Raw genomic sequence first — 13,238 nt, 5'->3', positions numbered from 1 at the left:
GGGCAACAGAGTGAGACTCTGTCTCAGAAAAAAAAAGAAAAAGAAAAGCATTAACTTAAAAGAGAGAAAAAGAAAGAAAGAAAAGCATTAACTTGGTACCATTGAATTTATTTAGGAATTCAGTGTTTATTGCTGTTCAGATAGTTTTGTTCAAATGAACTATTTTGTCCCTTTATTTTCTTTTTAGCCCATACAGTTGCACAGAAGCCCCATGCATTTTGATATACATTCCTGATGGTCACACAAAGGAAATGCCAACATCAGGGTCAAAGGAAAAGACCAAAGTAGAAGCAACAAAAAATGAGGTAAGCAGTGACTTTTACAGATATGTCTATAAAAATAAATGGTATTTATATCCCAAGGTTTAGAATATATTTCTTTACAAATGATTATCTTTCTTACTGGGGAGACTGAAGATGACAATTAAGTCTTGCTCTTTGCATTTTATTGTTATCCTTTCATGTAAGATTTTAAAATCTTGCTCTGTTGCCCAAGATTGGAGTGCAGTGGCACTATCTAGGCTCACTGCAACCTCCACCTTCCAGGTTCAAGCAGTTCTCCTTTCTCAGCCCTCTGAGCAGCTGGGATTACAGGTGCGTGCCATGATGCCTGGCTAATTTTTGTATTTTTAGTAGAGACAGTGTTTTCACAGTGTTGGCCAGGCTGGTCTCGAACTCCTGACCTTAGGTGATCTGCCTGCCTAGGCCTCCCAGAGTTCTCGGATTACAGGCATGAGACACTGCACCTGGCCAGAACCCTTATACTCTTAAAAATGACTTGTTGGCCAGGCGTGGTGGCTCACGCCTATAATCCCAGCACTTTGGGAGGCCAAGGTGGGCCGATCATGAGGTCAGGAGATTGAGACCATCCTGGCCAACATGGTGAAACTCTTGTCTCTACAAAAAAAAAAAAAAAAAAAAAAAAAAAACAAAAAAAACCCTACACATGCACACACACACACACACACACACAAATTAGACGGGTGTGGTGGCATGTGCCTGTAGTCCCAGCTACTCAGGAGGCTGAGGCAGGAGTGTCACTCTCTTGCCCAGGCTGGAGTGCAGTGGTATGATCTCAACTCAGTGTAACCTCTGCCTCCCAGTTTCAAGCGATAGATGAGGTGGAAGTAGCATTGTATTTTATGATTTAGTCTTAGAAGTCTCACATAGCATCATTTCTGCTGTACTCTGTTGGTCAAATCAGTTACAAGCTTGCTCAGATTCAGGAGAGTGCACAGAAACCCCTTCTTGGTAGGAGGAAAGTCAAAAAATGTGTAGACATGCTTTGAAACCTGGACAATTTTGAATAGAAATTCAAAATTCAGATACAGTTGACTGGCACTTATACCCAACATGGCAGTCAGAGGTCCTTTGCAGCTTTAAACCTGAAGGACAGTAATGCTTTTCCCTGTGATGTGTAGGTCTGGAGAATATTTGTCTCCAGTAGAGGCTGATACTATCAAAATTAAATTATTATCTGGGATATAGCCTGCTTTGTCAGTTTTTTTATTCTAAAATTATTATTAAATATTTTAAATTAAAGAATAAATATTTTAAATTTAGGAATAGATTATTCTTAAATTATTTTAAATTAATCCTAATGCTTATGGATATTCACTTTTTCTCAGCCTTTGCGGCTGAGGGCTTTACACAGATTACTTTTTATTTTCCTATCAGCTTTATGGGAATATGGTTATCCCCCTTTTATAGTAAGGAAGCAGCTTAAACACCTAACTTAAATTTGCTCAATGAATATGTGGTAGAGCAGTGATTTATTCTCAAACCTGATGGATATGCTACAATTTCTTTAGTCCCCTAATGACAAAGATTTAGGGTATTTTCAGGTTTTTTTTTTTTTTGAGACGGAGCTTCGCTCTTGTTACCCAGGCTGGAGTGCAGTGGCGCGATCTTGGCTTACCGCAACCTCCGCCTCCTGGGTTCAGGCAATTCTCCTGCCTCAGCCTCCTGAGTACCTGGGACTACAGACACGCGCCACCATGCCCAGCTAATTTTTTGTAGTTTTAGTAGAGACGGGGTTTCACCATGTTGACCAGGATGGTCTCGATCTCTTGACCTTGTGATCCACCCGCCTCAGCCTCCCAAAGTGCTGGGATTACAGGCTTGAGCCCCGCGCCCGGCCAGGTTTTTACTATAGTAAAAATGCTCCAGTGAATATGTGTGTACCTCTATCTTTGTTTACTCCTGTCATTTTTCGTTAGGATAAATACTTAGGAATGAGATTATTCATTTAAGCTTTTTAAGGGATTCAAGTTTAAAGTTTTTGTGTTTAATTGGAAACATTATAAAACAACCGGTTTGAAATAATTTTGTGGGAAAACATTTAATACGAATTAATTATTTTACTTTTGGTTTTCTCTCTTGGTAGACATCTGCTCCTTTTAAGGAAAAACCAACACCTTCTCTGAATAATACTTGTACAACATCTGAGGATTCCTTAGTTCTTTACAATAGAGTGGCTGTTCAAGGGGATGTGGTTCGTGAATTAAAAGCCAAGAAAGCACCAAAGGAAGATATAGATGCAGCTGTAAAACAGCTTTTGTCTTTGAAAGCTGAATATAAGGAGAAAACTGGCCAGGAATATAAACCTGGAAACCCTCCTGCTGAAATAGGACAGAATATTTCTTCTGATTCATCAGCAAGTATTCTGGAAAGTAAATCTCTGTATGATGAAGTTGCTGCACAAGGGGAGGTGGTTCGTAAGCTAAAAGCTGAAAAAGCCCCTAAGGTCAGTATGTTAGATAAAGTCAAGACTACATTTTCAGTAAGTGTGTAAATTCAAACTGCTTAGGGTAGTTTCATCTGCTTATAAAACATAGACTGCTTGTATTTTGATGTAATAATCAACAATGATTGATACCTGCTAGTACCAAACTCTGAAAATATATATAAGAAGTTCATAGTCTAGTTGAAGGGTGGCTTACTGGGGAAGGAAATGTACAACTGTAGCACTCTTATGCGATGTGACTGTAATCCTTTCTGATATGTACAAGTTGCTGTGTGCAGGGTTTGTGTTTTTAAGTGGCAATGAAGGCAGAAACAGTTTATGAAGGATATTTAAAATCGTCCTGAAGTGGAAGCAGCCCATTATGGGGGAACAAAGATCAGAACAAGGCACTCTCAAGTGTGGAACTGTGGTTCTCAAGCTTTACTGTGCACCAGAACTACTGGCTTGCTAAAACATGGATTGCTAGGCCCTGCCTCTTGACTTGATTCTTCATTAGATTCAGAGCATGTGGAGAATATGCACGTCTAAAAATTTGCTCAGGTGATGCTGATGCTGCTATCCCAGGGATCATGCTTTGAGAACTCCTAGTGTAGAAGACAGTACCAGCAGAGGTAGAGGTCAGAAGGTACAAGGTGTATTCGGGGAATAACAAATGGATTGTCAGGAGGTTTTTTGGCCAGTGATTATCTCCAACTTTTCTTAGCAGAGCCTTCAAGTGATATGAAGTTTTGACTGCAGTATAAATTATATTTTTGTTTCAGTATGTCCTTAGGCAAAACATTTAGCCAAGTGGGTGTGGCACCTAGTGTAAAATGGGCTTACTTGGTATAAGTAAGAGACAACGGGAATGGCAACTGTGATAGACTGTGAGAAATCATGTTTAATAATGAAGGTAGGTAGTTGTACTCAAACAGCAACAGAGTTCTAAGACATGATCGAATAAATAGTACTGCAAGGAAATACAATCCAGCCCCTAATGAGCTGCCAGAAATTATAGAATTTAGGCTGTGGCACATACACAGAGAGGTATGGTGCACCACCACGTGGCAGGAAGGGAATTTGTTCTAAAATGTTGTCAGATCTGTTGTCCTGTCAGGGTCCTAGGCTCAGGTTGGAAAATTCAGTAAGTTCCTCACCTCTGGTATCTAACAAGAAATCCTGCCACCTAAGATATTTTCATTCGTGAATATTTGACCTTATATTTTTAGATCTTGCACCAGGAGTTAATATTTTTCTGTCTTTCCGTTGTGAACTGTAAGAAATCCTTTATTAGGTCTGTGCAAATGTATTAATTGTGGTTCTTACCGTTACTTTTAATGGCAAAAACCACAGTTACTTTTGCACCAATCTAAATAGCCTGTTGAGATCCTGCAGAACCATGATTATCTAAAACAACTTTGCTTTGAGGAATAAATGCTGCTGGATGTCTGAGTTTAGGATATAAATTATTGATGTTTCCTACCTCATGGGGAGGTTAGGAGCATTTTGCACTGTATCTGTTGGACACTAAATATATACTCCTCTCTAGGTGTAATTTGAAGGGCTTTGGTCTTCAAATTTCTTCATTCTAAGTAGAATATATTGAGATTCTGGGCCAATTTTTGGTCAGCTTAATTATGGGTGGAATAGTAACAGCAGCAGCCCTTATACTTGGAGTGACAGTCAACTGTCAATCCATCACCCATCCTATTGGGTTAATGGGTTATATCATGCTTTCATAAAATAACACTGTTAATATTATGAAAAGTCAGCCTATGGGTAAAAAAACCTAAATTTCTTTGGTTATTGGGCAGATACTTTTGTTGGGTATTTTAATACTAATAAATGTGATACTGAAATAAATCTGACTTCAGTTTAGTCTGACTTACACTTATTGAATGCCTACTGTATACCATATCTGTGTTTCAAATGTAGTAAGTCTTAATGTTGTTCATAGGTTCTTGGAAACTAAGACTTTAAGCAAAATGGTATATAACAACAACAGGCTAATCGACATAAGCAAGAATTAAGTTACCACGGTATATTTCTGATCCCAAAAACATCATATTACACAAACTTCTTGTGTTTTTTTATTGTTGTTGTCTTCATTTTTTTTCATTTTTTTAATATTTTGTCTTCATCTCATTTTCTTTTTCTTTAACTCTACAGACCAAAAACACTCCTAATTGAAACAAATGTGAGCTGTGTATACATTTAAGAAAGATGAATAAAGACAAGTAAGATAATTATTTACCCAGTTATTCCAGTTCAGGGTTGTGGGTGGCCAGAGTCAATCCTGGTAGCTCAGGGCTCAAGGCAGGAACCAGCCCTGGACAAGACACCATTCCATTGCAGGGCACAGTCACACACACCAACACTCAGACTGGGAGCATTTAGACTCACCAGTTCACCAAATGTGTACAGCTTTGGGATGTGAAATGAAACTGGAGTTCCGAGAAAACTCAAAAGACGTGGGGAGAATGCACATACGCCACACAGTTAGTGGCTCTGGCTGGGAATCACATTTTTTGTTTCTTCAACGTTATAAATGACATCAAACAAACAAAACAATGTTATTCAAGGACCCGCCGTACTGCATGTATTTTTTCTCTGAATGCTAATAATAGTAAATGTTTCTTCTGAAGACCCAAGCCAGTTACTAGGAATGGAACTAGCATTTAGCCTGCACCTGGCACTGTGTACTATATACTTTTTAGTCCTCACAAGAGCCATGTCCAAAAATATTCAAAGAATACTTTTTTTTAAATTTGCTTGTTTTAGTAACAGGAGAAACTGAATATGAAAGTAACTTCCTGAAATTTGCAAAGCCTAGATTAAAATTTTGACTTATTGGCCTGTTATTTACCTTGAAAGGTAGTAAGAGTGGGGCATTCCATTGAAAGCACTAAAGAGTTATGGTTTTACTAGTTTATCATTATTTATTTAGCAAGTCTGTGCTTGTTTTACATTAATAATTTGCCTAAACCTCTTAACCATTCAGGTTTCTACAAAGGTGGTTATTTTACTATGACATGTTTTATGGTAAGTAAGCTGAGTAGCTGAAGTTTTAGGTTACCAGCTTCAGTTAGACTTTTTCTTGCTCTGTTTTTTGTTCATTTTGTTTTTAATCTTCTCTTTCCTGCTTCAGGATCAGATAGATGCTTCTATGAAAGAACTTTTTTTTTTTTTTTTTTTTTTTTGAGACGGAGTTTCGCTCTTATTACCCAGGCTGGAGTGCAATGGCGCAATCTCGGCTCACCGCAACCTCCGTCTCCTGGGTTCAGGCAATTCTCCTGCCTCAGCCCCCTGAGTCGCTGGGATTACAGGCACGCGCCACCATGCCCAGCTAATTTTTTTCTGTATTTTTAGTAGAGACGGGGTTTCACCACGTTGACCAGGATGGTCTCGATCTCTTGACCTCGTGATCCACCCGCCTCGGCCTCCCAAAGTGCTGGGATTACAGGCTTGAGCCACCGCGCCCGGCCTCTTTTTTTTTTTTTAGATGGAGTTTTGCTTTTGTTGCCCAGGCTGGAATGCAATGGCGCAATCTCAGCGCACCACAACCTCTGCCTCCCAGGTTCAATCGATTTTCCTGCCTCAGCCTCCTGAGTAGCTGGGATTACAGGCACCTGCCGCAAACCCTGGCTAATTTTTTGTATTTTTAGTAAAGATGGGCTTTCTCCATGTTGTTCAGGCTGGTCTCAAACTGCTGACCTCAGGCGATCTGCCCGCCTTGGCCTCCAAAAGTACTGGGATTATAGGCGTGAGCCACTGCGGCCAGCCTATGAAAGAACTTTTAAGCGTAAAGGCAAAGTATAAGCAAAAAGATGGGCAAGTAATGAAAACTTGAAGTCCATCAAGTCTTTTGCTCTTCTTACCTTTTTCTCTTGCTCAGTAGGTTGCTGCATTAAAATAATGGATCAATCTGGTAGTGTGAGGTACATAACAGAGAGTACACCAAAGATATAACAATGCTGAATATTAACTTTAAAAAAGACACTTTAAACAAAATTTGTGGCTTTTTTGTTTTGTTTTGAGACAGGGTTTTGCTCTGTTGCCCAGGCTGGAGTGCAGTGGCTTGATAATGGCTCACTGCAGCCTCAATCTCCCAGGCTCAAGCAATCCTCTCATCTCAGCCTCCTAAGCAGCTGGAAGTATAGGCACGTGCTACTATGCCTGGCTAATTTTTGTGTTGCTTATAGAGATGGGGTTTCACCATGTCAGCAAGGCTGGTCTTGAACTCCTGTACTCAAGCAGTCCTCCCTCCTTGACTTCCCAAAGTATTGGGATTACAGGCATGAGCTGCTGGGCCTGGCCATATACCTGTTCTTTGTAAATGAAATTTTTTTTTTTTGGTGAGACGGAGTTGTGCTCTTCTTGTCCAGGCTGGAGTGCGATGGCACGATCTTGGCTCACTGCAACCTCTGCCTCCTGGGTTCAAGCAATTCTCATGCCTCAGCCTCCTGAGTAGCTGGGATTACAGGCATGTACCATGATGCCCAGCTAATTTTGTATTTTTTTCTAGAAGAGGTGAGGTTTCACCACGTTAATCAGGCTGGTCTCAAACTCCTGACCTCAGGTGGTCTACCAGCCTTGGCCTCCCAAAGTCCTGGGATTACATGCATAAGCCACCTCACCCAGCCTATAAATGAAATTTTATTAGAATACAGCCACACTCATTAGGTTACATATTGTCTATGGCTGCTTTCATGATACAGTTAAAGAGTTGAATAGTTGCAACAGAGACTCACATCGCCTAAAATGCTTACTGTGTAGCCCTTTAGAGAAAAAGTTTGCTGATCCCTGCCATGGAAGAAAGAGTTTTGAGAACCACTGTAGTTAACAGTTGTTTTTTTTTTTTTAAATAAAGTAACAACAAAATCAAATTATTAAAAATAATTCACAATTGTTTTGTCACTAATGTTTTCTCTTTATGTCATACCCAGTCTATGTGGAGGGAGTTTTAATCACCATTTGCTTCTGTAGTTGCAGCATTTTAATTCATGGTACCTTGTGTTTTATGTCCCCAATAATTCATCTTGCCAGTCTTTGCTTTTATTTTTTACACACACAAAAATTTTTTTTTTTAAACCCAAACCAAAATTTATCAGGAAAGGACACACATCATGTGCCCCTTTTGTTCTAGGAAACCACCACCCTGCACTCTTACCCCAAATAGCTTTAAGATGTCTCAGGCCAAAAGATAAAGGTTGTAGGGAAGGGAACTACAATCAAGCCTATCCTTTTCTTGATGTTGTTTGTAATTCTTATTTGGGATATGTGTAGTCTATTCCCGCTGTATCTGTATTTGGTACTGAATTCAAACTTGCTTTTGAGCTAAACAAATATAAATACATCTTAAATCAGATTTTGGTTCAGGATACTTCTTAAGACTTATAGTAGCTTGAGGATCTTGTAGGAAAATCTTGAGAATTTGTGTTAATTGATTTGTGTCCGACAAAAGTAGCAGGTAAGTTGTGATTTAGGTAAATGAATCAGCCCAGTTGATAAGCAGGAGAACAGATGTTGTGTTCTAATTTAGGCTTGACATAAGGATCTGCGCTCTACCCTGTGCTGTATTGGCTTTCAGATTTAGGTTTCAGTAATTGGATATTTCTTACAGGTGTAGGTATTTAAGCTAAGCACAGACAATCAGTTAATTATTTTCTTAAAATGCCTTTCTTTGAAACCTGTGAACTTTAAGTTTACTAAACCTCCTAGCAGACTTTAAAAAATATAATACAAGCCTCAGCACTGTCTTCCCTCACTCACTTGGAAGGATTTTCTGTTCTGATTACCATTCATTCACCCCCACCCCACCAAGTGAGAATCTCTGCTTTCATGAATCGTTACTACCTGTTTAAATCATGAGTTCTCTCAGGCTAGTAAGGAGCAAAAGTGAATGACTGATAATAAAGGTTAGAAAAAACATGTTTGAAAAAATAATTTTTTGAAAAAAGTTTTTTTCATTTTGAATTGAGATATACATTCTATTTTGAAAGGTTGTAGTATTATTTCTAATTGATAATGTTCCAGGTTTGTTTGTTTGTTTGTTTGTTTGTTTGTTTTTGACGTTCACTCCTTTCCCTGTGGAGCAATGTTTCCATCTAGTGGCTGCTGAAAAAACAGCTGTTTGAATACTCTTACTCTGAATGCAATCAGAATATAATCAGAAAATTGTCCATTTTATTAATTTTCCAAGTTTTAGTCATATTATTAGCATCACCTCCTTATTTCAAATTCCCATCTTAAACCTATACCAAAGTATTTTGTGTAGGTTGTTTCTTTTCTCATTAATCCACATCAGCAATTATTTGCTGAAAACCTTTTCTGTTTGTATTGGCATATGTTAGGTAAGTTGTCTTTGTCCACTAACAACTTAAAATCTACTAGCAATGCTCTTGCAGCTTCTGCTGTTGTATAATATTGAACTAAATAATAATATACCACTCAATTTCTCTTTGTAAATGCCTTTTAATGCAGAAAACTGGTATTAAGAGATAATTTGTTCTCTACCCATCAGTTCTTCCTTGTATATTCTAAGAGACAAATTCAAAGTAATACTCAAAGATCCTTTTCAAAAAGTAGTTTTCATGGCGTGTTAGTAGTATTAAAATGCACATTTAGGTCATTGTTTTCTGTAATGCTAAGCAAACTATAGTGGTTAAGATTACTTTTTTGGAAAAATAACCTGAATAATTTACTTAGTTATCTAGAATATTCCATTTCCCAATGGGAGGGAAAATATATGAATATATAACTTTATTAAGAGTATCTCATTCAGTAGCAGAGGATTTGCTTACCTTAATTTTCTCCTTTATAATGTTTCAAATTATAATCTTGCCAAACAAGGGTTTTTTTTCCCCTGTGTGAAAAATGTACCATGTGACTTTAAGCTCTAATAAACACCTGCTTATAGTGTAAATGGAACTTCTTTAAATAGTTGTCTTTTTCTAGAAATAGTTGCAGGAAAGTTTCTTCTTTTCCATTTTTATTTTAGCTAGTGGAAATTTCCCTTTTTCCTCCCTTGATTCTCGTATGTCTGATTAACTTGGCCCTTTTTCTTAAGATAAAGTCGTTTCTGCTATGAGAACTCTTTCCTAAAAACAGAATAAAGAAGAGACACATCAAGAGGACAAATAGACAGTCTGTTCTCATCTTCTCTTTAAAATTTTTCTACCTTTATGTGGTGCCTGTTGTGACATTCTAATAGGCAGAAAATGTAAAGTGGCTGGACAAGGAAATGTGCTTTGCTCCTTCATAGATGCAGATTTTTTTGAACATATACCACTGGTAGCCTGTATTCCTCTGACCCCCATTTAAGTATTCTTCCTGGCTTCTGCCTGGTTTTATTTAGCTATCTGAAGCATTATTGGAGTGTAGCAGTGAAAACTGGGTAGGGTGATTTGGAGACACTTTTCCTATCTTGATTGATACCTTGAGGTTCCCCATGGTACATTGGTTTGTGCTGAGATGGTAGCACTATTTCAGGTAAGGCGTCTAGCTTGGGTCCTTTACCTGTGTTGCTGTCATTTTCTGCTAGAGAGTCACAGGTGTCTCGGTTGGGCTGAATGTATCATTCTTTTTTATTATGATTATGTTGAAGTATTGGAGATTAAAATAAGGTAAGTGTCACACTAAAAACTTCAACATGCTTTCTTGTCTCATTGTAAATTTGTAAAATTTGTTAGTTGGGCCCAAATGTCCTTTTTTTCCCCAAAGTTGTATTTAATTTGTTTAATAAGCTGTGGAAAAATAAGGTTTGTATAAGCAAAGCCATTGATTTGATCTTGATTCTGATTTTAAATTCTGACTTCACTATTTACAGACCCAGGTCTTGACACTGACAGTTCACTTAAATGTTCTATTATTTATCTGTTTACCTGTGTAAAATAGAAAGTTACACTGTTATATGCGAATATGTATTTTTGTTTATTTCTATGGCTTATGTATGATTTATGTTTTTAATTTTTCTTTAGCTTTATCTCTTATTTTGGGCAGATGATTTAACATAGGTTTCCCCATGATTAACTTACTGACAGGAGTGATTTGCTGATAATTAAAGATTTTTAAATGGCATTGAAATTTCCAGAAATTTAACAAAAGTTTTATAAATATCTTTTTCTCTCTTTTAGGCTAAAATAAATGAAGCTGTAGAATGCTTACTGTCCCTGAAAGCTCAGTATAAAGAAAAAACTGGGAAGGAGTACATACCTGGTCAGCCCCCATTATCTCAAAGTTCAGATTCAAGTCCAGCTGGAAATTCTGAGCCCGCTGGTTTAGAAGCACCAGAAGCCAAAGTACTTTTTGACAAAGTAGCTTCTCAAGGAGATGTAGTTCGGAAACTTAAAACTGAAAAAGCGTCTAAGGTTATTGTGTTATTTTGTTTATGTGTTTTTGATTTTTACATTTCAGGGTATTTTCTTTGCCTCAAGTGTTTTCTGCCCCATCAAATCTGGCTAAAACTTCACTCATATTTCAGTTCTCAATTCTCTTACCTTGCCTTTTAGAGAAACCTTCTTTGTTGATTGTTTCTTACCCCAACTAGATTTGACCGGATGTTTTCATATGACAGTGCCCATCACTGACATAGCACTTAAACCCACTATATTTAATTGTTAAATTGTTTCTTTCTAATCTGTAAGATCCAAAATAGTGACTTAGACCATAGCACAGTGCTCATTGAAGGCCCTTAATATTTTCCTTGTTTTTGATTCTTTCTCCTAAAGTTCTGTCAAACTCAAATAGTAGGTTTTATTTTGATCTCTTAGTAGTATGTGCTAATTCTGTAAGTGCTAATTCTTTTAACTTTTTAGGAGTAGGTTATTTTTGGTACAGATTGACATGAGTGGAAGACAGTTGTAGTTTTGAAATTTAACTTATAGAATTTGATAACCATTATCTTTATAATTGTGAAATGTTCAACTTACGTAATTTAATGGCTCTTAGATTCCTGTGGAATACATGTTAGATACCAGTGCTTTCTAGTAGAACTTTCTGTAGTGATAGAAATATGCGATAACAATATTGTCTAAGGCAGTAGTCATTAGCCACGTGTGACTACTGAGCGTTTGAAATGTGACTATGGTGATTGAAGAAGTGAATTTCTTGTTTTATTTACTTTAAATTTAACCACATGAGTACTATCTGGATAATACAGTTATAAACTGTACTATTTTCCAGTCACAGCTTTTGCACAATTCCATCCCTGTTTATTATAATCTTTATAATTTCAGTGGTTAGTGTAACACCTACCCCAGACCTTTCTGTCCCAAAACCCCTCTGTCTTTGTGTTTGCAAATCTGCTTTTAAATTTTGGACAGAGTGATGGTTGGGTTTTCACACTCGTGTGAGATACGCCTCCCTCAAACCTTATTACCACCTAAGCACATTATCCATCTGATGCTGGGGGGGGAAGAAAGAAAGCTTTAGGCGTCGTATTTGTTTAAGTGTGTTTAGACAGTGATGTGAATTAAATACTGTCTTCCCTTTTTCCTCTTTTGTTAAACTGAAGGATCAAATAGATACAGCTGTACAAGAACTCCTTCAGCTAAAGGCACAGTACAAGTCTTTGACAGGAGTAGAGTATAAGCCTGTGTTGGCCACTGGAGCTGAGGACAAAGATAAGAAGAAGAAAGAAAAAGAAAATAAGTCTGAAAAGCAGAATAAGCCTCAGAAACAAAATGATGGCCAAAGGAAAGACCCTTCTAAAAACCAAGGAGGCGGGCTGTCATCAAGTGGAGCAGGAGAAGGGCAGGGGCCTAAGAAACAGACCAGGTAATGAAACGCAGAAACTTCATTTCAAGCAAAGCAGAGAGCTATGAATGAATTCAACTCTTAATTTTTTTTAAAACAAATTTTGATTAGTTTACCATCACATTAAGTTAGAGAATGCTAAAGCTATAATGTCAGCAGATAGCATTTGTTAATTTTCCATTTAATTTTTTTTTTTTAGATGAAGTCTTGCTCTGTTGCCCAGGCTGGAGTGCAGTGGCATGATCTTGGCTCACTGCAACCTCCACCTCCTGGGTTCAAGCTATTCTCCTGCCTCAGCCTCCCAAGTAGCTGGGATTACAGGCGCCTGCCACCATGGCCAGCTAATTTGTGTAGTTTTAGTAGAGACAGTGTTTCCCTGTGTTGGCCAGGCTGATCTCAGACTCCTGACCTTGTGATCTACCCGCCTTGGCCTCCCAAAGTGCTGGGATTACAAGCATGAGCCACCGTGCCCAGCCAATTTTCCATTTAATTTTTAAAATAGGTAACACGTTTGTTTGATTCAAGACTCTCAGAATATAAGAAGTTCTTGTGTGTGTTTCCCATCTTTCTGATTTTCCCCACCACCATAATGAATAGGTAGTCAACCACTGTTACCAGTTTCTTCTGTATTTGTTGAGCAATTTTTCATTTGATTATCCAAGTAAATACAGATGTGTATATATAGGGGTGTGTGTGTGTGTATACACACACCCCTATATATACACATCTGTATTTACTTGGATAATCAAATGAAAAAT

The 13,238-nt window shown here is 37.8% G+C and overlaps 1 protein-coding gene and 1 non-coding gene across 4 annotated transcripts in view; both read left to right on the top strand.

Moving 5' to 3' along the window:
• EPRS1 (glutamyl-prolyl-tRNA synthetase 1) overlaps window positions 1-13,238 on the top strand; it is a 78,288-nt gene that overhangs the window by 42,590 nt on the left and 22,460 nt on the right. For all 3 annotated transcript variants that reach the window (XM_032289270.1, XM_032289269.1, XM_032289271.1), the window contains 4 exons: window positions 188-305; window positions 2,386-2,745; window positions 10,860-11,093; window positions 12,239-12,501. In XM_032289270.1, coding sequence (XP_032145161.1) covers window positions 188-305; window positions 2,386-2,745; window positions 10,860-11,093; window positions 12,239-12,501 — 975 coding nt within the window. The remainder of the gene's footprint in view (window positions 1-187; window positions 306-2,385; window positions 2,746-10,859; window positions 11,094-12,238; window positions 12,502-13,238) is intronic.
• On the top strand, window positions 12,025-12,129 carry LOC116559101. The gene has a single exon (XR_004272302.1). It is a non-coding gene; the product is annotated as a small nucleolar RNA U13 (small nucleolar RNA).

This window comes from Sapajus apella, unplaced genomic scaffold, assembly GCF_009761245.1.
Source record: "Sapajus apella isolate SASKATOON/1434 unplaced genomic scaffold, GSC_monkey_1.0 scaffold22, whole genome shotgun sequence".
Taxonomy (NCBI): domain Eukaryota; kingdom Metazoa; phylum Chordata; class Mammalia; order Primates; family Cebidae; genus Sapajus; species Sapajus apella.
Note: the sequence above shows the minus strand (reverse complement) of the source record. Positions and strands in the feature narration are given on the sequence as shown.